This window comes from Mobula birostris, chromosome 10 (genome assembly GCF_030028105.1).
Source record: "Mobula birostris isolate sMobBir1 chromosome 10, sMobBir1.hap1, whole genome shotgun sequence".
Classification (NCBI taxonomy): domain Eukaryota; kingdom Metazoa; phylum Chordata; class Chondrichthyes; order Myliobatiformes; family Myliobatidae; genus Mobula; species Mobula birostris.
The window spans coordinates 63,209,724-63,231,335 of record NC_092379.1 but is presented as its reverse complement, the minus strand read 5'-3'; the positions used below and the strand labels follow the sequence as shown (position 1 = coordinate 63,231,335).

The 21,612-nt window shown below is 39.0% G+C and overlaps 1 protein-coding gene across 5 annotated transcripts in view; it reads left to right on the top strand.

Annotated features, from left to right (window-relative positions):
* Positions 1-21,612, top strand: part of hdx (highly divergent homeobox) — a 153,332-nt gene that overhangs the window by 12,198 nt on the left and 119,522 nt on the right. For 3 of the 5 annotated variants that reach the window (XM_072271229.1, XM_072271235.1, XM_072271234.1), the window contains one exon: positions 20,733-20,862. The exons of the other annotated variants lie outside the window; for them this stretch is intronic. In XM_072271229.1, the coding sequence (XP_072127330.1) occupies positions 20,743-20,862 (120 nt within the window). In that variant the 5' untranslated portion in view covers positions 20,733-20,742. Of the gene's footprint in view, positions 1-20,732; positions 20,863-21,612 lie in introns of those variants that run through there. 5 annotated transcript variants of the gene reach the window in all.

Below are 21,612 nucleotides of genomic sequence, written 5' to 3'. Positions count from 1 at the left end.
TTAAGCGTTAACAGAGCAAAGAAAATTGAGAAATTGACAGGAATAGAGGTCTAGCATGTGAAGGGAGAGAGAAGTAAAAGATGGTGGAGGTCATTTCATGGTCAGCTCTATTTATACCCTAGAGATAAGTAATACTCCATTCAAATTTGTAAGTAAGAGATGACCAGTCGGATAGCTCCCCCCCCACCTCCATTCAAATAACGCAATACAAAGAGACGTTTCCAAAATCATACAAATGTGACCACTACGGGACACACTGAACAATTGTATATAAATATTGTGACCACTAGGAAACGTACTAAATAGTTGCATATATATAAGTCATAGGAGCCATATATCTATTTTCTGTCTGTATTGTAGTTTGTGGCACATTTATTATGGTAATCTGTCATGACAGTTGAGGTATGGTAAAAGCAAATGAGTATAGTTATGTATTTTCATTAGTTGTTTAGTTTAGTCTAGTGGAGAGTGAATAAGCTGTGCGAGATGATTGCTGACTGTTAATTGAAATGTTGGACTGCTTAAATACGCCAATTTGTTACATATAGAATGCTAATTTGGTCGTTACTGGAATGCTAAAGAGATTGCTGATTTTGTTATTTTGATAATTACGTTTAGTTATGTTGATTTGAATGCTTATATCACTAATTTAGTTTCATTAATTTATCGCAAGATCATTCGTCTTTGCAGGTTTCATATTAAAGGATCAAATATACCTTTTTTTTTGATTTAGAAATAAGTTATTTGAAAGTGTGTCATACTGTGTCAAGTATCCTGACTTAATCTCTCAGCAGTTTTGGTTTGTTTTCAAGGAATCGCTACATAAATAGTTATTTAAAAAATACCAGCAGGTAATTTGTTAAGCTGCGAAGTAAATAACAGTTAAGTAGTCTAATCTAACAATCTCCCCTTTGATTCCAAATTACACATTTAGAATCATTACATCAGAAAGTTCAGAGGCAGAAAGACCTGTGGTATCTACATTAAGTATAAAAGAATCAAAAATTACTTAAGTTCTGAAAATATCGAAGGCTATATATTCAAAGTATTCATTGGATTTTGCCATGATTAGGTAGACTAGTAGGCACACTTGCATGGGTTTGAACTATTTTATTAATGATCACCGTTATACAAGTAAAAAAGATGTAAACTATGATAAAGCGTATTAGCATGAATATTAGTAGTCATTGTAAGTTGAGGAAAATTTTTAAAAGTACAGCAACTAATATTAGAGTAAACTTCATCATGTCCAGTAGTTGTCAACTTTGTTCAAGGTCTTCTGGCCAGTTAATGATTTGCTCGCTGTAGCCCAGCATCATTCACACGGTGTCAGAGGTTACTAGCACATTAACCACAGCATTTGTTGTCCCTGTCGGGTACCACTTTAGCTTGCTTTCACATTTGGTCAAACCAACCACATGTTCTTATCTTTATCACATACATACAATGGTACTTGAAAGTTTGTGAGCCCTGTAGAATTTTCTCTGTTTCTGCAGAAATATAACCTAAAATGTGATCAGATCTTCATGCAAATATTAAAACTAAATCAAGAGAACCTAATTAAATAACACAAAAAACATTATACTTGTCCATTTATGCATCTGTTGGAAAAAGTATGTGAACCTTTGCTTTCAGTAACTGGTGTGACCCTCTAGTACAGCAGTTAACTTCAACTATATGTTCCTGCAGTCCTATACATTGGCTTGGAGGAATTTTAGACCGTTCCTCCTTACAAAACTGCTTCAACTCTGGGATGTTAGTGGGCTTTCTTGCATGAACTGCTTGCTTCAGGTCCTTCCACAATATTTCTGTAGGATTAAAGTCAAGACTTTGACTTGACCATTCCAAACCACAAATTTACTTTTGTCTTTCGGATTGTTGTCTTGTTGAATTATCCTAAGTCTATTAAGCTTCAGGTGACAGGCATTATCCTGTAAAGTGTCGTGGCACAATTTTGAATTCATTGTTCCCTCAATGATTGCAGGCTGTCCAGGCCCTGAGGCAGCAAAGCAGCCCCAAACCATGATGCTCCTTCTACCATGTTTCACAGTTGGGATGAGGTTTTGGTGTTGGTGTGCAGTGCCCCTTTTCCTTCAAACATAGCAATGTGTATTTCTGCCAAAAAGTTCAACTTTTGTCGCATCTGTCCACAGAACATTGTGCCAGAAGTGTTGTAGAACATCCAGGTGAATTTCTGCAAACTTGAGATGTGCAGCAATTTTTTTTTGAGAGCAATGTGTTGTCCTTCCATGAACACCATTCATGTTCAATGTTTTTCTTGTAGTTGACACGTGAACAGAGACATAAGCAAGTTCTAGAGATTTCTGCAGGTATTGCTCTTGGTATGATCTTTGCTGGATGCCCACTCCTAGCGGGAGTAGCAACAGTACTGAGTTTCCTCCATTTGTAGACAATTTCTCTTATTGTGGACTGATGAACATTCCGATCTTTAGAAATGCTTTTGTAGCCTTTTCCAGCTTCATGCATCTCTACAATTCTTCTGATGTCCTCTGAAAGATGTTTTCATTGAGGCATGATGCACATGAATAGTTTTTTTTCTTAAGAAGGGCAGGCTCTGCTAATTACCTGACTTTGTGTCTTTTATAGGGCAGGCCATCTCTACAAACCACAACTCCAATCTCATCTCATTAATGGGAACACTTGACTCCAAGTAGCTTTTGTGGAAGGCATTACCCAAGAGGTTCACAGACTTTTTCCACAAATACATGTAATATTGGATCATTTTTCTCAATAAATAAATGAACACGTATAATGTTTTGTGTTATTTAATTGAGGTCTCTTTATCTAGTTTTAGGACTTGCGTGAAGCTCTGATCACATTTTAGGTCATACTTATGCAGAAATAGCGAAAGTTCTACAGAGTTCACAAAATTTCTAGCTCCACCGCATCAGGTTTCTCCTTTCCCTCAGGATCTGATCACATGCCTTCTTATTCTTAATAAACTTATTCTTAATGTTCGTATTTTTTATCCAGATTTTTTTCATTTTATCAAACTGAGATATTTTGTTCGTGTAGGAGCATGGTTTAATGACTTTGGTCATTCTTTTAATTGTACGTATTTCTGAGATCTCAAAATGTTAATACAAACATTTGTGGATTGTAACCGATGGTTTGTCAAGCAGCCAGAGTATTAATGGATTGCAACTGATGGATTGTGCCACACAACTGAGATTTCAATAGATTGTCCTGCAACCAAAGTATTCTCCTGTGACCTACCGGCTTATACGACTGAGCCCGATGTTAATTTCAGTGCTCGTCTTGGTTTTCACAGATTTGTGTTTTAAAATAGCAGCATTGTAGTTCCTCACTCTTAACTACCATCTGTTGATGTATTGAAGCCAGAACTAAGTTTCCTCTCAGAGATTGGAATCAGACCCAATCCCTTACCCCTTTTGTTTGTGCACTATAATTTTTCATTTTGTCTGTGATTCTTCCAGGTCCTTAAATATTTGGAACCATTCTCACTGACTACGCTGAATTGTTGGATTTTGAAGTTTTTATTCCAAGGTTCATTTTGAAGTCAGGAAAGAGGCACAAAACTTGTTGCTTCACGATCATTTTATTAAGCATTAATACAACAAACAGAATTGGAAAACGGTTCTCTTTATACCCCATAGATAAGAAACATTTCATTTAAATTCTTAGCTGAGTAACCAAGTCAGATAACCCTTATTCACATAATATAATACCAAGAGCAGCTTCCAGAATCAAACAAATATAACCATTAGGGGTCACACTGAGCAATTGCATGTACATACTGTGACCACTAGGAAACTTGCTAAACGGTTAGTATTTATAAAAAGTACTAGCAGGTGATTTTTAAGGTGCAAAGAAAATAACAAGTAGTCTAAACCAACTATACCCTGTACTATTGTTACCATAGCACAGAGGAAAATTGTACAGGAATAACCACTCTATGATAATGTAAATGTAAATGAACTAGCATTGGGTGCTAAGGCAATATATGAATAGCAGTTGGAAATTAAGCCTTACAGGCCTAATCTATCATATAATTAGATCATGGCTGATATAGGTTCTGTCTAGCGCCTTGATTTCAAGTTCCTTGCATCCTTGCTGAACAAAATCATTATTCTCAGAAATGAGAGCAATAATTGACCTATTCAATAAGTTGTCAAGAGAGAGTTCTAGTTTTCCAGTACCCTGCCAGTTAAAATGTATATTTATTAGCCAGGCTGTTTCTTTGCGTTTATCTCCAGATCCCTTCAAGACATTTTTTGGTCCAGAGGAAGCAATGTATTGGCACTTCTTTTATAGGCAAATGAAGTTTTACCTTTTTTGATCTGTACAAATCTTAAAACTGCCAGCGGCAAATATAGGAAGTTAATGGTGATAATGTGGGACAATGTTTAATATACCTGCTGAGTTTGTGTGTTTCTGAGACCCTTGTGCTAATAGGACAAAAGGTGCTGCAATAAACTACTGGAACATCTCTGAATGAGGAAACTATTTTACAGAATTTTGATACAACATTTATCAGGTTTTAATGAGAATGAAGAATTATTGATAGGGAAAATACTTGTAATTCTTTTATTCTGTAGATTGTTTGAAAGCTGTTCACTTGTACAGGTTTAAGTTGTACATGTTTTGTTCCTCAGCGTTTTGGAAATGAGCTTTAATGCTGAGCATTAAAGCTCATTTATAATTTCTTATAAACACTTATAATTTCAGTTTCTTTTTGAATTTGGGTGGGAGATGAATGAAAGACAAAGCAGTACAGCTTCTTGCATGCTCAGTCAAAAGTTTTAATGTTGTGAAATATTCGCTTGAACCTATTTTGAGCTTTGGCACTTCCTTAGGATTTCAGCATTTCTATGCCATAGAATTATTTGAAATGCCACTCTTTCTTATTCTCAAATATGTTTTTACTCTTGAAAAATAAATTGATTTTTTTTGTTTCTGTGATTCAGTTGGAAGTTGAATTTCAGCCAAGCTTTTAAAGAATTAATAACAAGGTTATAACACGTTGTTAAAGCTCTGATTTTTATTTCAAAAATCAATTTTTGAAAAAACTTAACTGTTTATGGAAAATGAAAGTCACAGGTACACGGGCATTTATTGTCCATTTCCCCTGAATTGAAGTGACATTTAAGAGCCAATCACATTGGTGGGTCTGGAGTTAAAAACAGAGCAGAGCATGTAAGGACACCAGGTTTCTTCCTCTGAAGGATATTTCTCTGATGAACTTTTATGGTCCAGTGGATTAGTGCTTATCCTTACTGAGACTGAACTCTTGTTTAATTCCATGTTTATTTAATTACTTGAATTTAAATTTCCCATTTTGTATTGGAATTTTAACTTCTGTGTTTGAATTGATGATCTTGCAACTCTGATCGCATATCCAGTCTGCCACTATATTCCCATCCTGCTAATGCTCACTAGTGAAGGTAGTGTCACTGGAGAGAACTGACAAGGTTCTAGTGCATTTAGCTGAAGTGCAATATCAAGAAAGATGAGGGAGTGCATGATCAGACAAAGGAGAACCAAGGTCAGGAGTTAAGGTAGGGAAAGAAACTGTGTCCTGGTAGCCAGACACAGTTCAAGGCTTTATTTCACTGCATTACCTTGTATTATTCTAGGAAAGACATGAATTTGCTATGATTGTGTTTTCAAAATACTGACCCTCTTCACTGGGGGGAAAAAGTGGAAAAACTTGCCAATTTATAGTTGGTGAGCTTCATTTAAATTATATTCAGTTTTGTTTACATATTCTAGGGAACTAAATTTCTAACCAGTGTTTATGCTTTTTCTGCCTTTGCACTGTTTAGTCTAACCTCATCAGTGTTTCATTCTTTATCTTTGATGGGTCTAAGTCTGGGAATTCCTTACCCAATAGTATTGTGGGAGCAACTTAACTAGAAGGGCTTCAGTACAAGACCACAGCTCGTCACCACCTTCTTGCTGATAGATATGAATAAACAATAAAGGCCAGTCATACGATTGACATGTGAATCATGAAAACAAATCAATAAGTAAATAATAGCACTATAACTTTTGCTAGCATATTTTATTGAAGCTCTCATTTTATTCTGACCATAAGTGAATTATGACTTTAGCCACTGATGCAGTGTACTGTGAAGTCTTCCGTGGAAGAGTTTAAACTGATAAAGTTCTAAACAGTGGATTAGAGCCAAAGGACCTTTATTCATATAAAATTATTCAGTCACGTCTAAATAGGTTGCCATGTTTGCATTTAAGTTACGACAGTGACTGCTGGAGAAAGCTCCATAGCCATGCTTCAGATACAGTTTGTGGCCTGGAATTTTGAGTAAGAGCTGTGGGTGAAAAGAGCCTGTCAATCTATACTTAACTTTTCTCCCAAATGAAAGAATATGCTCTCACCAATGAATTATCCTTGTGATCTTAAAGAATTCTGTAGTTTTGTCCAGTCATCTGATTTATGAGCTTTGAAAATCCGTGCCTAAATTTTTACACTTTCCTGCCCATCTCTCTTTTTTATAAGATGCTCCTTAAAACCATCCAAACCCTTTTGGTTTAGTGGTAATTTTGATTGAATCTCATTCTTGAGAGGTTTTCAAGATGGTGATATTGTGTATGTGCATGGTGTTGTAAATATAATGCTGCAGAGTATATTTATCTGGTTGAGCAGAGGCCATCCTGAATTTGTGGCAATTGTTTCCAGACTTCAGGGGTTTATCCAAATTTTATGTTTTATTAAATGAAAAAATTACTAAGAAGGAGGTGGGATTTTGAACAATACAAAACAGAATATTTGTTCTGCCTATTGAATTCTTGTGTAGCATATTGAGATCACTTTGCACGCACTTATTTAAGCTCTGCAGATAAATACTGTACTGAACTATTGATATTCTGGTGATCGTGGTGCGGCCTCCCCTACATCAGTGTGACCCGATGCAGACTGGGACACTGCTTTGTTGCAACACACATCAAAGTTGCTGGTGAACGCAGCAGGCCAAGCAGCATCTGTAGGAAGAGGTGCAGTCGACGTTTCAGGCCGAGACCCTTCGTCAGGACTAACTGAAGGAAGAGTGAGTAAGGGATTTGAAAGTTGCCCCACCGAACTCATTTCTGCAGACCTATTGTCTCAGCTTGCTCCTGCCCCACCGAACTCATTTCTGCATACCTCGATACTGTTTTATCACCCCTTGTTCAATCCCTTCCGACCTATGTTTGTGACACTTCTCACGCTCTTAAACTTTTTGATGATTTTAAGTTCCCTGGCCCCCACCGCTTTACTTTCACCATGGATGTCCAGTCCTTATATACTTCCATCCCCCATCAGGAAGGTGTCAAAGCTCTACGCTTCTTTTTGGATTCCAGACCTAATCAGTTCCCCTCTACCACCACTCTGCTCCATCTAGCGGAATTAGTCCTTACTCTTAATAATTTCTCCTTTGGCTCCTCCCACTTCCTCCAAACTAAAGGTGTAGCTATGGGCACCCGTATGGGTCCTAGCTATGCCTGCCTTTTTGTTGGGTTTCTGGAACAATCTATGTTCCGTGCCTATTCTGGTATCTGTCCCCCACTTTCCCTTCGCTACATCGACGACTGCATTGGTGCTGCTTCCTGCACGCATGCAGAACTCGTTGACTTTATTAACTTTGCCTCCAACTTTCACCCTGCCCTCAAGTTTACCTGGTCCATTTCCGACACCTCCCTCCCCTTTCTAGATCTTTCTGTCTCTGTCTCTGGAGACAGCTTATCCACTGATGTCCACTATAAGCCTACTGACTCTCACAGCTATCTGGACTATTCCTCTTCTCACCCTGTCTCTTGCAAAAACGCTATCCCCTTCTCGCAATTCCTCCGTCTCCGCCGCATCTGATCTCAGGATGAGGCTTTTCATTCTAGGACGAGGGAGATGTCTTCCTCCTTTAAAGAAAGGGGCTTCCCTTCCTCCACTATCAACTCTGCTCTTAAACGCATCTCCCCCATTTCACGTACATCTGCTCTCACTCCATCCTCTCGCCACCCCACTAGGAATAGGGTTCCCCTGGTCCTCACCTACCACCCCACCAGCCTCTGGGTCCAACATATTATTCTCCGTAACTTCCGCCACCTCCAACGGGATCCCACCACTAAGCACATCTTTTCCTCCCCCCCTCTCTCTGCATTCCGCAGGGATCACTCCCTACACAACTCCCTTGTCCATTCGTACCCCCCATCCCTCCCCACTGATCTCCCTCCTGGCACTTATCCGTGTAAGCGGAACAAGTGCTACACATGCCCTTACACTTCCTCCCTTACCACCATTCAGGGCCCCAAACAGTCCTTCCAGGTGAGGCAACACTTCACCTGTGAGTCGACTGGGGTGATATACTGCGTCCGGTGCTCCCGATGTGGCCTTTTATATATTGGCGAGACCCGACGCAGACTGGGAGACCGCTTTGCTGAACACCTATGCTCTGTCCAGCAGAGAAAGCAGGATCTCCCAGTGGCCACACATTTTAATTCCACATCCCATTCCCATTCTGACATGTCTATCCACGGCCTCCTCTACTGTAAAGATGAAGCCACACTCAGGTTGGAGGAACAACACCTTATATTCCATCTGGGTAGCCTCCAACCTGATGGCATGAACATCGATTTCTCTAACTTCTGCTAGGCCCCACCTTCCCCTCGTACCCCATCTGTTACTTATTTTTATGCACACATTCTTTCTTTCACTCTCCTTTTTCTCCCTCTGTCCCTCTGAATATACCTCTTGCCCATCCTCTGGGTCCCCCACCCCCTTGTCTTTCTTCCCGGACCTCCTGTCCCATGATCCTCTCGTATCCCCTTTTGCCTATCACCTGTCCAGCTCTTGGCCCTATCCCTCCCCCTCCTGTCTTCTCCTATCATTTTGGATCTCCCCCTCCCCCTCCAACTTTCAAATCCCTTACTCACTCTTCCTTCAGTTAGTCCTGACGAAGGGTCTCGACCTGAAACGTCAACTGTACCTCTTCCTAGAGACGCTGCCTGGCCTGCTGCGTTCACCAGCAACTTTTATGTGTGTTGCTTGAATTTCCAGCATCTGCAGAATTCCTGTTGACTGCTTTGTTGAGCACCTTTGCATTGTCCCCTGCAAAACTCAGGATCTCCCTGTCGTTACCTATTTCAATTTGACTTTCCGTTCCCATTCTAACTTGTCTGTCCGTTGCTGCCTCTACTGCCATGATAAGGCCAAACCCATGACGGAGGAGCAACATCTCATATTCCACTTGGGCAGCCTCCAACCTGATGGCATGAGCATTGATTTCTCTTATTCCACCACCCACCCACTTATCTCTTTTTCCATTCCTTATTCTGGTTGCTTCTTCTCTTGTCATCTGCCCATCACCTCCCTCTGGCACCTGTCTTCTTTTCCTTTCTTCCATGTTTCACTGTCCTGTCCTATCAGATTACTTAATCATCCCTTTACCTCTTCCACTTATTCCCTCCCAGCTTCTTACTACATTTCCCCTCCCAGCACCCACCCACACATCATCTCTCTTATCTGGTCTCACTACCAACTACCAGCTTGCACTCCTTTTCCTCTCCCCACCTAATTCTTGTTTATGCCCCCTTCCTATCTAGTCCTGATGAAGGGTCTCAGTCTGAAATGTTGACTGCTTATTCCCCTCTGTAGATGCTGCCTGACTTGCTGAGTTCCTCCAGCATTTTGTAAGTATTGCTGAAGATTTCCAGGATCTGCAGAATCTTGTGTGTTATTATTCTAACACAACATCATAAATACTTATTTTAGTAACAAGACAGAACAGGTTTCTTGAGATTTTGCAATCGCACTCATGACCAATGTAGTTGATATTCCTGCCTGCACACTTTTTTTCATAGTTTTGAACTTTGAAACTCCTCTTTGAATTATATACATACTTTGGTCCTTAAATCCTTCCTAAAATCAGGTGACCATAATTGGTCTCAGAACTGCAGTAATAACCAAATCAATGTTTTATATCAAAATCAACCAAAATTCTAATTTTGTCCTTGGTACCTTTTGCTTTTGAGTCCCAGAATTATATTTTTGTTTCATCTACTTTCTCAGCTTCTCCTGTCAATTTCAAAGATCTGTGCATGTGTACAGCTAGGCAATCCCTTTTAGAATTGTACCTTTTTGTGTTATTCTTCTCACCAAAAATATATCAGTTTGGACTTCTCGGCATTAGAAGTTTATATGCCTATCCCTTCCACCAGGTTTGTCTTGAAGTCTGTCAGTATTTTCCACTTCTAAATTATTTCTTGCCCTTTTCCTTAGAAGCTCAAATCATAGGTACTATGAGGCTTCTTTCTAAACGTTGCCTCACTTGGTGCAACAGTATCACTTTCCTTGTTTTGAAATATTGAATGACAAAGTACTTCAACAGTACAGAAATTCTTCCCCTTTGGTGTGCTTTTTTTCAACAGACTTGCTATCATTCAAATTCACAAAGATCACTTCCATGGTTCTACATTCCTGTAATGTCTCCACAGACTTGCTCTTTGCATTGCATACAACAATCAGTGACATAATAGTAATGTACTATATCTCAACTTTGACCAATATATTCCAGATGTAATTGTTTCTGGGTACCTTGCAATGCTCTTTTTAAGTACATTATTTTATTATTTGTGGTAACATTACTTTGTGTGTGCGTTGTAGGTACTGTGTTGTAAACGTTGGTCGGAAGAGACGCTGTTTCATTTGGTGGTATACGTGTATACCGTTGAATGACAGTAAACTTGAACTTGAACATTTAAAACCATTGCTGACCAGCCTATCCATCCCTTACCACTAATCTTGACATTTCCTTACGTTCTTTACCTAGCATTAAGAATAGTTAAAACTCAATCCTGTCCTCATTCATGAATTATGAACACATGGTTGACCCAATCCATGGCAAAATCAAGCGTACACTTGAACTGATTCTCTACTAAATTGATCTTCCCCCTGCATTCCCATCTAGTACTCCCAGGCCTGCTTTAAACTATATTGCTGTTAACTAAAATGAAAATACGTTGTGACTGTTTGTATCTATAGCTCACCAAACTTAGTTAGCATGTTGTTTCTCACAATTCCACATTACAGTGCCAAATGTACTTTAATAGTAATGGCAAGCTGCTTCATCCTTGTACAGAATTATATGGATCCCACTTCACCCAGAACCAGCCCCGATGACCCAAGAAAGTAGAGCCTCCCTTCTTACACAATCTCTTTAGTTACACACTAACTTGTTTTATCCATTAATCCTATTCACCATAATTAGCCAGTAGTCATCTAAATATTACTCGTGCTTAAGGTATGTGTTTTAACCTCTTCCTAGCTCTCTAAAATCCCCTTGAAGGATTTTGTCCTCCTTTTACTTAATGGGCCATGATCCCAGGCTAGTTCTCCTTGCATTTTTGCACCATTCTTCCCAGGCCTGTAAACTCGTAGTCACTCTGTGATGCCTTTGTACCTGCCAGCAGAAGGCCACCTTCTCGCACTGGAAAATTCCTTTTGGTTTCCCCAAAAAGCAGATCTCAAGAATCATAATTTTCTACTCTAGTTCCTCTTCCTCCTGCAAGTCTGTAGTTTTGTGAACATGGCAAGTTTTACACTTGCCAACCTTGATTGGACACGGCATCAAAGGTTACGGGAGAAGGCTGAGGAAGGGAACAAAGGATCAGCCATGATGGAATGGCAGAGCATACTCGATGGGCCAAATGACCTAATTCTGCTCCTATGTCTTATGGTCTTTTGAAACACAGCAGTTATAGCACACAGCACTACGGGTGCATCTCATCTAACACCATTGATCAGTTTAGTCATCCAAATTGTTGTCATGTTTTGTTTGCTTGAATGCTAAACTTATCTCAGAATTTGAATAAAATTAGGTGATTAAAATTGCTTTACTAATCTGACTGCAACTAAAAGTAATTTATTCAGATTTTCAGATGATAATTTCGTGATTAATGACAGAAGCAGATTCACTTCTCACTTCAATTCAGTCACTTTGAATAGGTTTTCCGGTCCTTGGAAAATAACATGAAAGTTTACTGCACTTCCAGTGGATAGTATTGATTTCTAGATGTGGATCACTGATATGAATTAAAAACTGTATGGATAGCAACAACTAACGCAGAACACTTATGTCACTTCAAGAGGTATACATTGCTTCCATGCTTAAATCCATTTCGTATTGATTCCCAGTGGTATGGTTGTATATTAATGTTTTAAGCTAGAACTATAGTAATTACTGCAGAACTTTGTGAAGGCTTATTCCAAATCCAATTGCAGCGTGCTATTAGACTCTTTTTATTTTAAGTTGGAGGCTAGTAAAGCATTTTTTTAAAAATTCTGAGCTTTATGTTTTCTCAGTTCTACATGGAATCTGTTCTTAGCTCTATTAATTCTGTCTGTTGTTTTTACCTATATATTCTTTTAAACCTGGCAGCATTGATAGGAACTCATTAACAGTGTTATGGTGATACAAATTATATCCCTATGTCGTTTGTAAGTATCCAGATTTACAGATTCCTTTAGCTTAAAAATGACCTCATCAATAAATATGAAGAAACTGACAGATCATTCCTCTACTGAAGAACGCATTCAGAACAAGTTCATTGGTCCTGAAGCAGAGTCTTAAGCTGAACTATTGACCATCCCTTAGTCTTCATGGATGCCTCTGACCTGCTGAGTTTCCCCAGCAGTGTTTTTACTCTAGATTATGGCTTTTGTATTTCCTTGTGTCTCAGTGTTCATTGTTCAATCTAAATGAACATAACTGAGAAGATATTAAAATATACTTTCAATATTCGCTGTTTTAAATCACCACTACTTTGAGGTTAGAAATCTTTATTGGATTCTTTTGCTGGTGTGGAGGAATATTACTGACTTCAAACTTCCCAACCATTCCTCGAGTCAGTGATTTGAATTGATGGAAGTTTTGCCTCCTCTCAGGCTGTCAGAGTTTGCCTAGCTTCTTCATTTACCTTTGTTGAACATTATTCATTTGCCTGAAAATAGGCAGTACTGTTAGATTGACATATATTGCCCATGTCCATCTTGCTTGTTTACTTCCATTGCTGCAGCTTGTGTGGATTTCCATAGAATTTTTGGATATTGTTATGAATTACTTTGAGAATAATTAATGGTCACCCTTTTAGCTTTGGGATTGAGTCAATAATAAACTATAGGGAGTAATTCAGGTGGGTGCTAATTGGTTGGCGTAGACATGGTAAGCCAAACAGCCTATTTTTATGCTGTGTGACTGAGTTATTGGGTAAGGAATCTGTTTTATTTTCCTCATGGATATGTTATAGGACAATTTGATAGACATTTGATGAACTTTACAGTTGCTAGCTTTGCTTTCAATTCTTTTAAAAGAAAAACTGACTTGAAATTCTGCAGTTACTGCATTGATTCATGTAGGATTACTCCCTGAGCAACATTTTAAAATTGTAAATCTAGCTGCTCATCATTCAGACTGGACTTTAGGTCTAACAGCGATGAGGCAAAACTAAAAGCACTTTACAACAGAGTACAGAAAATAAACATTAAGCGGGAAGTAGTTAAGATAAAGATGTGAAAGAACATTTTGAGGGCAAGGAAAGGCATGCATTAAATAGTTTGACAGCAGAGGAATGCACACTAAGAGAATATGAAGCATTTGAAAAGTGAAAATGAGGAATTGTGAAATAAAATTTTCAAGGAACGTTAAAAAAATGCAAAATATTTCCAGATAACAATAATTTTTAAGAAGTCTGGATGACAATGGGGTCATTTTAGAAATAAATGGGCCAAATGATAGATGACAATAGAGAAATATAATGTCATAATTTGAGGTTAAATGATGAGGTGAGTCATGGAGAATTTAAGATGGAGAAGGTGGACATGTTAAATAATAAAATGGTGGTCCAAAATAAGTTTATGATGAAAATGTACAAGAGGCATTACTACACAGTAGCAAATGAACCAGAATTGGCAGTTTAATATCACTGGCATATGTCATGAAATTTGTTGTTATGTGACAGCAGTACATTGCAATACATAATAAAAGCTGTAACGTATGCTAAAAAAGTTAAATTTAAATAGGTAGTGCAGAAAGAGAAAAAAAGTAGTGAGGTAGTATTCATGAGTTCAATGTACATTCAGAAATTTGATGGCAAAGTAGAAGAAGTTATTCCTAAATTGTTGAGTGTGTGTCTTCAGGCTCCTGTACCACCTCCCTGATGGTAGCAATGAGAAGAGGGCATGTCCTGAGTGATGGGGGTCCTTAATGATGGACGCTGCCTTTCTGAGGAATCACTTCTTGAAGATGTCCTGGATGCTGGTAGTGCCCATGATGGAGCTGACTACCTTTTCAACTTTCTGCAGCTTATTTTGATCCTATGCTGTTTCTCTCTCTCCCCACCATATCAGATGGTGATGCAGTCAGTTTAAAATGCTGACCAGGGTACATCTGTAGTAATTTGTGAGTGTCTTTAGTGACATACTAAATCTCCTCAAACTCCTAATGGAATTTAACCATTGTCACGCCTTCTTTGTAACTGCATCGATATGTTGGGCCCAGTCTCGATCCTCAGAGGTGGTGACGCCCAGGAACTTGAAATTGCTCACCTTTTCTACTTCAGATCCCTCGATGAGGACTGGTGTGTGTTCCTTCGTCATATCATTTCTGGTCCATAATAAATTCCTTGATCTTATTGATGTTGAGTACAAGGTTGTTGCTGTGACACCGCTCAACCAGCTGATCTATCTTGCTCCTGTCTGCCTTCTTGTCACCATCTGAAGAGGCCTGGGTTTTGGAGATTTTTGATCAGAACTATAGGGGAGAAAATCCAGGAATCTTGAGATGCAAAAGGACTTGGACAGGTTAACTTGCAGGTTGAGTAGGTGGTGAGGAAGGCAAATGCCATGTTAGCATTCATTTCAAGAGATCTAGAAGACAAGAGCAAGGATGTGATGCTGAGGATTTATAAGACACTGGCGAGGCCACACCTTGAGTATTCTGAACAGTTTTGGGCACCTCATCTTAGAAAAGATGTGCTGGCATTGGAGAGGGTCCGGAGGAGGTTCACTAGGATGATTCCAGGAATGAAAGAGTTATCAAACGAGGAACGTTTATGGCTCTGCGTCTATACTCATTGGAATTCAGAAGGATGAGGGGGAATCTGATTGAAGCCTTTTGAATGTTGAAAGGCCTAGACAGAGTAGATGTGGAAAGGATGTTTCCCACGGTGAGGGAGTCTAGGACAAGAGGGCACAGCCTCAGGAGAGAGGGGCGCCCTTTCAAAACAGATGCGGAGAAATTTCTTTAGCCAAACGGTGGTGAATTTGTAGAATTTGTTGCCATAGCTGTGGAGGCCAGGTCATTGGGTGTATTTAAGGCAGAGATTGATAGGTTCTTGATTGGACATGGCATCAAAGGTTACGGGGAGAATGTCGGGAACTGGGGTTGAGGAGATAGAAAAAAAGGATCAGCCATGATTGAATGGCGGAGCAGATTCTGCTCCCATGCCTGATAGTCTTAGGGTCTATTTTCATCGGACCTGCTCGCACAAGTCGCCACCGGAAGAAATGTAATGCCTATATTTCAGGAGGGGGATGGAACAACTAAGAACTGGAGATTAGTTTGCTTATGCTTGGTAGTTGGTAAAATTGTTTTGTTCTTGCCTAAGGGGAACAAATAGGAACAAGGACCATGAAAATGAATAGTTAGTGTTCAAAACAATTGTATGATTTGAACAACCTTATAGATTTTCTTGTTCCAGGAGTAAAGGGAGAGAATGGGTACTGATAAGTAAATTCCATCCAGTGTTCTATATCTTTAAATAACCTTCATTAATGTATTTTATAATATTCAAATGACTAAGGTCAGAGAGTGCAGAGGCAAGAGCCAAGTAGCAGACCTGGGGTTGCTGGCTGTTATTAAAGTGTTATTCTTTCACAGTTGAACAGGATGGGTCATAATGGTAGCTCTACTGTTCAAAATTTATAATTTAGATTCTGGAATTAAAAAGAACTTACAAATTCGCAGGTGATGCTAATTTCTTATTAAGTCGGAGACGGAAGTGATTTATACTTGATACTTAGGGGATCAGGTTTTAAAATTATGATTGTTTTTTGATAAAGTGGATGGAGCGAAAATGTTATCACCATGCAGAAGGCATAACAATAAGCCCTCAATATGAAGCAGTCATTTGTAACCACAAGGAAGATTCTGTCTTCAGTTCCTCGGAATCTTTCCATGTCATTTGTCATTACTAAGTCAGATATGCAGTGCCTTCTAAACTGATGCCAATACATTGGATTAGGATTAATTCATGTATTGCATTAACTAATTCAGAATTTAAATCACCTGAACACTTATTCATATTAAGTAATTGTGTGTTTGCTTTTGTTCAAGCTAACTTCATGGACTGTGACTAACCCCAAGTAACTTTTCAAGTTAAAATTAATTAATCCGAACAGTTTGGGAATGCTTTTGTAACTACAGGATCTTAGAAAATTGCTCTTGTATATATCCTTGACTAATATCTATTTTTAAATATCATTATATAAACGTGCTAGTTCTGCTGAATCAGATGCCTTTCAAACTCCTGGAAATTGACCAGGTGTAATTCAAAGAAAATTGTTCTAGAAAAATTGTATTTGCGTTGCTTTTTAAGATCTTCATTTCTACCTCATTCCCCCATCGAATTTCTGAATGGTTCATGAAGTCTACCACATTATTCCTTTTTCCTTTGCACTATTTTTAATTTGTAGTAAATTTTTTTTGCACTACACTACTGCCACAAAACAAGAAAATCCACATCGTATATGACTGATAATAAATCCGATTCTGATTTCCTTGCATGTGTTATCAGTTATAGAAGCATACAAAGTAGAAATCTTGTATGCTGTTTGGTATTTCGAGCCTGCTTCACCATTCAGAACAATCATGGCTGATCCTCTCTCAAAACCACTTTACTGTTTTCCCAGACTCTTTGATGCATTTTGTGTCTAGAAAGCTATCCGCTTCCTTTAAATATATTCTGCAATTTAGCCTCTGTCACCAATTTAGCCTTCTACAAGTTCACCACCATCTGATTGAAGGAATTTTAATATGTTACTGTGTAGCCTTGAATTGTCATCACTTCCTCTTGACAGCGCAACCAGAGAAATGACCTCTCTGCCAGTCCTGTTTCAATAAAACTCGACTTATTCTTGTAACTCTAGTAAACAGAGGTCTAATTATCCTAAACGCTCACGCAACTGTCCTGCTGTTCTAGGAGTCTGGTGAATCTCCACTGCATTCCTACGATGCATCGATCCTTTTCTTGCAATGGGACTAAAGCTTCATATAATATACCTCATGTGGTTTCACCAAGGATCTGTGTAATTATAACAGTGCATCATTGCTCCTATAGGCAGAATCTCTTCCAGAGGGCCTTTATATAGTATGTTACAACCACAAGAGATGCTGCAGATGCTAGAAATCTTGAGCAACACACATGGAATGCTAGAGGAACTCAGCAAGCATACATGGAGAGGAATAAACAATCCTGATGAAGGAAGGGTCTTGGCCTGAAATGTTGACTGTGTATTCCCCTCCATAGATATTGCCTCTTTTACGTGTGTTTAACAATGTATCACCATTTCAGTGATACTCTGCACTTCTGTTGTTTTCCAGTGATAATTCCCATTTATCCACATTATACTAAATTTGGCATGTACAGTGGTTCCAGTTAATTGATCCATCAGTTAATCAGCTGTTTATTTGGGACAACTCTTAAAGAACAAAAACAAGTTGAGAAAATAGCCAGGATTCCTTTTATTCACTTGGGACACTATGCTGCTTAATTGGGGCAGGAGACTGTTACCAGACCTTCTCTAACTAGCGTGCACATCGTGGCTATTAAACACTGCACCATGCTTGGAGCGAACAGTTGATAAATAGTGTTACTTTCATGTTTGTGTTCAAAAACAATAATTTTTATCATTGAGAGTTGGTGAGTAATAAACGGCAAGACAATTCAGAACTGTTTTGCTCATTGCAGTTTCAAGTATTCAGGCTTGGAGATAACAGAAACAACTTCAACAAGTTAAAAACTACGAGGAATTTGAAGGGTTCGACAAGAATGTTATAATGAAAATGAAGATAGGGAGAATGTAATCGTCAAAAGCACTGTTTGAGGGCTGTCCACTATCTGCACGAGGTGTCTGCACTGATTTTGTTCATCTACAGTCAATTTTTTTAAAAAACCTGTCCGGTGTACACTGAATGAATTCCCCCATCAATAACTAATACATAGTTTTATAGTACCGTGGTAGTTTTGGTAGTCTTCTAATTGATTCTGCATTTCATTTAATTATGTAGTTTGCTACTCAGTTAAATGATAGTTTGTCTTTTTTTTATATCTTTCTAAATATTTCCATGAAATTTTGCCTAATTGGGGCAGTGTAATGTACTCGTCCCAATGTGTCCCAAATAATAGGGATACTCGGCATTTTCCCACTAGTTATTTAAATTGCTTTGAAGTTAGTTTGCATTCTTCTTAAAACTTTCAGTCTTATGTTTTCTGTTTCCTCAATTTATGTAACGCTATGAAAACTGAGGCCTAAACGCTGATCTCTGCAGTATTCTTCTTATCACTATCTGTAGCTTTGGGGAAGGTCCTATTAATTTCTTCTGTTGTTTCTGATATCCATTTTAATCCACTTCAGAAAATTCCTTGCAGTTCCATGTGCTTTAATCTTGTACCCTTCTGGTTCTGTATTATTTATACCTTGAGATTTATTGGGTAACTACTCTTTTTTAAATAGTTGAAGGTTAAAAAAAAGTTTACAATCTTAAATCTAAACGGGCCATATTTTAATTCCTGAATTACTGTAGAGTCATAGAACAAAATACGTTTGTAGTTGGCCGAACACATCCATGCTGACAAAGTTGCCTAACTGAACTAGTCCCACTGGTATGCATTTAGCCTTTATTCTTTTAAACTTTGTCTATTCATGTACCTATCCAATGTCATTTAAATGTCATAATTATACTCATCTGCATTATTTTATCAGGTAGCTTTTGCCATCTACACACCACTGTGGAAAACATTACTTATGAGATCCCTTTAAAATATTTCCCCGTTCACCTTTATCATATACCTTTGAGTTCTGGATTCCCCTACCCTAGGGAACATCTCACATAGGAGGTCACCTCTTGGCCTCCTGTGTTCCAAGGGAAAGAACTGGAACTATCCAGATGGTCCTTGTCACTCAAAACCTCCAGTCCTAGTAACATCCTCGTTTTTTTATCCTTTCTGGTTTACTGATCGAACCACAAGAATTGTACACAGTACTCCAAACGTAGCCTAACCAATATCTTGTACAGCTGTAACACGACATCCCAATTCCTGTACTCTGTGCCAAGCACCTTCTACTCCACCCTATGTACCTATGACACTACTTTCAAGGTACTATTTTTAAAAGACTCCCAGGGCCTCTATGTTTACTAGGCAAGACCTGCCCTAGATTGTCCTACCAAAATGCACTACCTGGTAATTATTTGAATTAAACACTATATGCTATCCCTTGGCCCACGAATGCAGTTGATTAAGATCCTGTTGTAATCTAATAACCTTGTTCAATGTTCACTAGCTCAGTAATTTAAATGCATTTTGCCAGCTTACTGTTGCCACCTACATTGTCATCCAAACTGCTAATATAAAAGATGAACAACAGTGTACCCAACACCAATCCCTGCAGCATAGTGCAGGTCATTAGCTTCCAGTTTGAAATTCAGTCCTCTACCATCACTCCGTTCCTATCATCAAGCCAATTGTGTATCCATTTGCAAACAACAGGAATTGTGCAGATGCTGGGAATTCAAGCAACACACATCAAAGTTGCTGGTGAACGCAGCAGGCCAGGCAGCATCTCTAGGAAGAGGTACAGTGAACGTTTCAGGCCTGATGAAGGGTCTCGGCCTGAAACATCGACTGTACCTCTTCCTAGAGTGCTGCCTGGCCTGCTCCGTTCACCAGCAACTTTGACGTGTGTTGCCTGTGTGTCCATTTGGTTACATCTGTGTGATCTAACCATCACGATCAGCCTACCTTGTCAAAGACTTTGCCGAAGTCTGTGTAAGTGATATCTACTATGTTGTCTCTACTATGTTATCTCCTCTATTTGGATCACTTTTTGAAAACAAAAAAATCAATCAATCCCATGCATAAACGGGAGTACAAATCCACATACTTGGATCTCTGGGAGCCAAGAAGAAAGGATACCCATGTAAAAATGGGAGACTGCAGATGTTGGAAATTTGAAGCAGCACAAACTGCTGGAGAAACTCGGCAGGTTAGTCAGCATCAAAGGTGGGAAAGGAACAGTTTACGTTTTGGGCTGAGATCCTTTATTAGGACCTGATGAAGGGTCTCAGCCTAAACTGTTAACAAACGAGATGGAGAGATGGGGATCTGCAGATGCTGGAAATCCAAGCAATGCACACAATACTGGAGGAACTCAGTAGGCCAGGCAGCATCTATGGAAAAAAGTATAGTTGACATGTTGGGCCAAGGATCTGCTGGAGGGTCTTGGCCCGAAACGTTGACTGTACTTTCTTCCGTAGATGCTGCTGGCCTGCTGATTTCCTCCAGCATTTTGTGTGTGCTTCTAAGTGTTAACTGTTCTTTTTCCTCTATTGATCTGCTCTCAGTATTTTGTGTGTAGCTAAGGATTTATATTTTGTTCAAACCAAAAAGATTGGGATTGATTTGGTTGTGCCAATGTTTTACAGGAGCTGGTATATGTCCTCCCCAGGTTTTGGCAGGGTTCTGTTTCTGAGAGCTCTTGGTAAACCAAACATTTCGCAAGTTGGAAATGCGATTGTGAATCGAGTTCCCACGCAGCCAAAGATGCCTGAAAAGGTGGGTTATCCCACAGGAGTAGATACTCCAGAGAAGCATTTTAAATCTTGTTTCGCAATTTTTAATAAAAAAAAAGCCAGTGTTAGAAAAGTTAATATCATGGACGAATAACATACTTGTGTAGCATTTTACTGTAGATGAAGTTTTAAGCATTATTGAAATCTTAAAAAGACTGCTGTTGGCTTGGGCAGCATGCCTCCGGATAGGATTTGCAAAGTTTGCTTTAATATGTTGACCAGCATGTATTCTTGAGTTTTGAAGCGGAAAAATTTCAACTACTATCAAGAGTAGTCACCTGCAAGTCCATCCTTTCATTCTTTCAAACACTTATTTGTTATACGGGTTATGGATTGCACATTAGTTGATGTTTGTAAACTGTGGAGGTCTTGTACTGTGTCTTTTTGAGTAGCATATTCATAGAAGTTTCTTGAGATTTATCAAGTAATTCATTATTCAGTAATTACTGGATAACAGAAATTATCCAGGAAATGGGTACCATGGTAGTGATGCTATTTTTAGTTCGAGGCATTCTGGAGTATGGAGTTCAATTCTGGTGCTGCTCTGTAAGGAGTCTCTGCATGCCCTCCCTGTGGAATGCATGGATTTTCCCAGGAGCTCCAGTTTTCCTCCCACAGTCCAAAGACGTATTGTGTAGGTTCATTAGTCATTGTAAGTTGTCGCATGATTAGGTTAGGCTAAATCAGAGTTGTGGGGTTGCAGGGATGGTGTGGTTCGAAGGGCCAGAAGGGC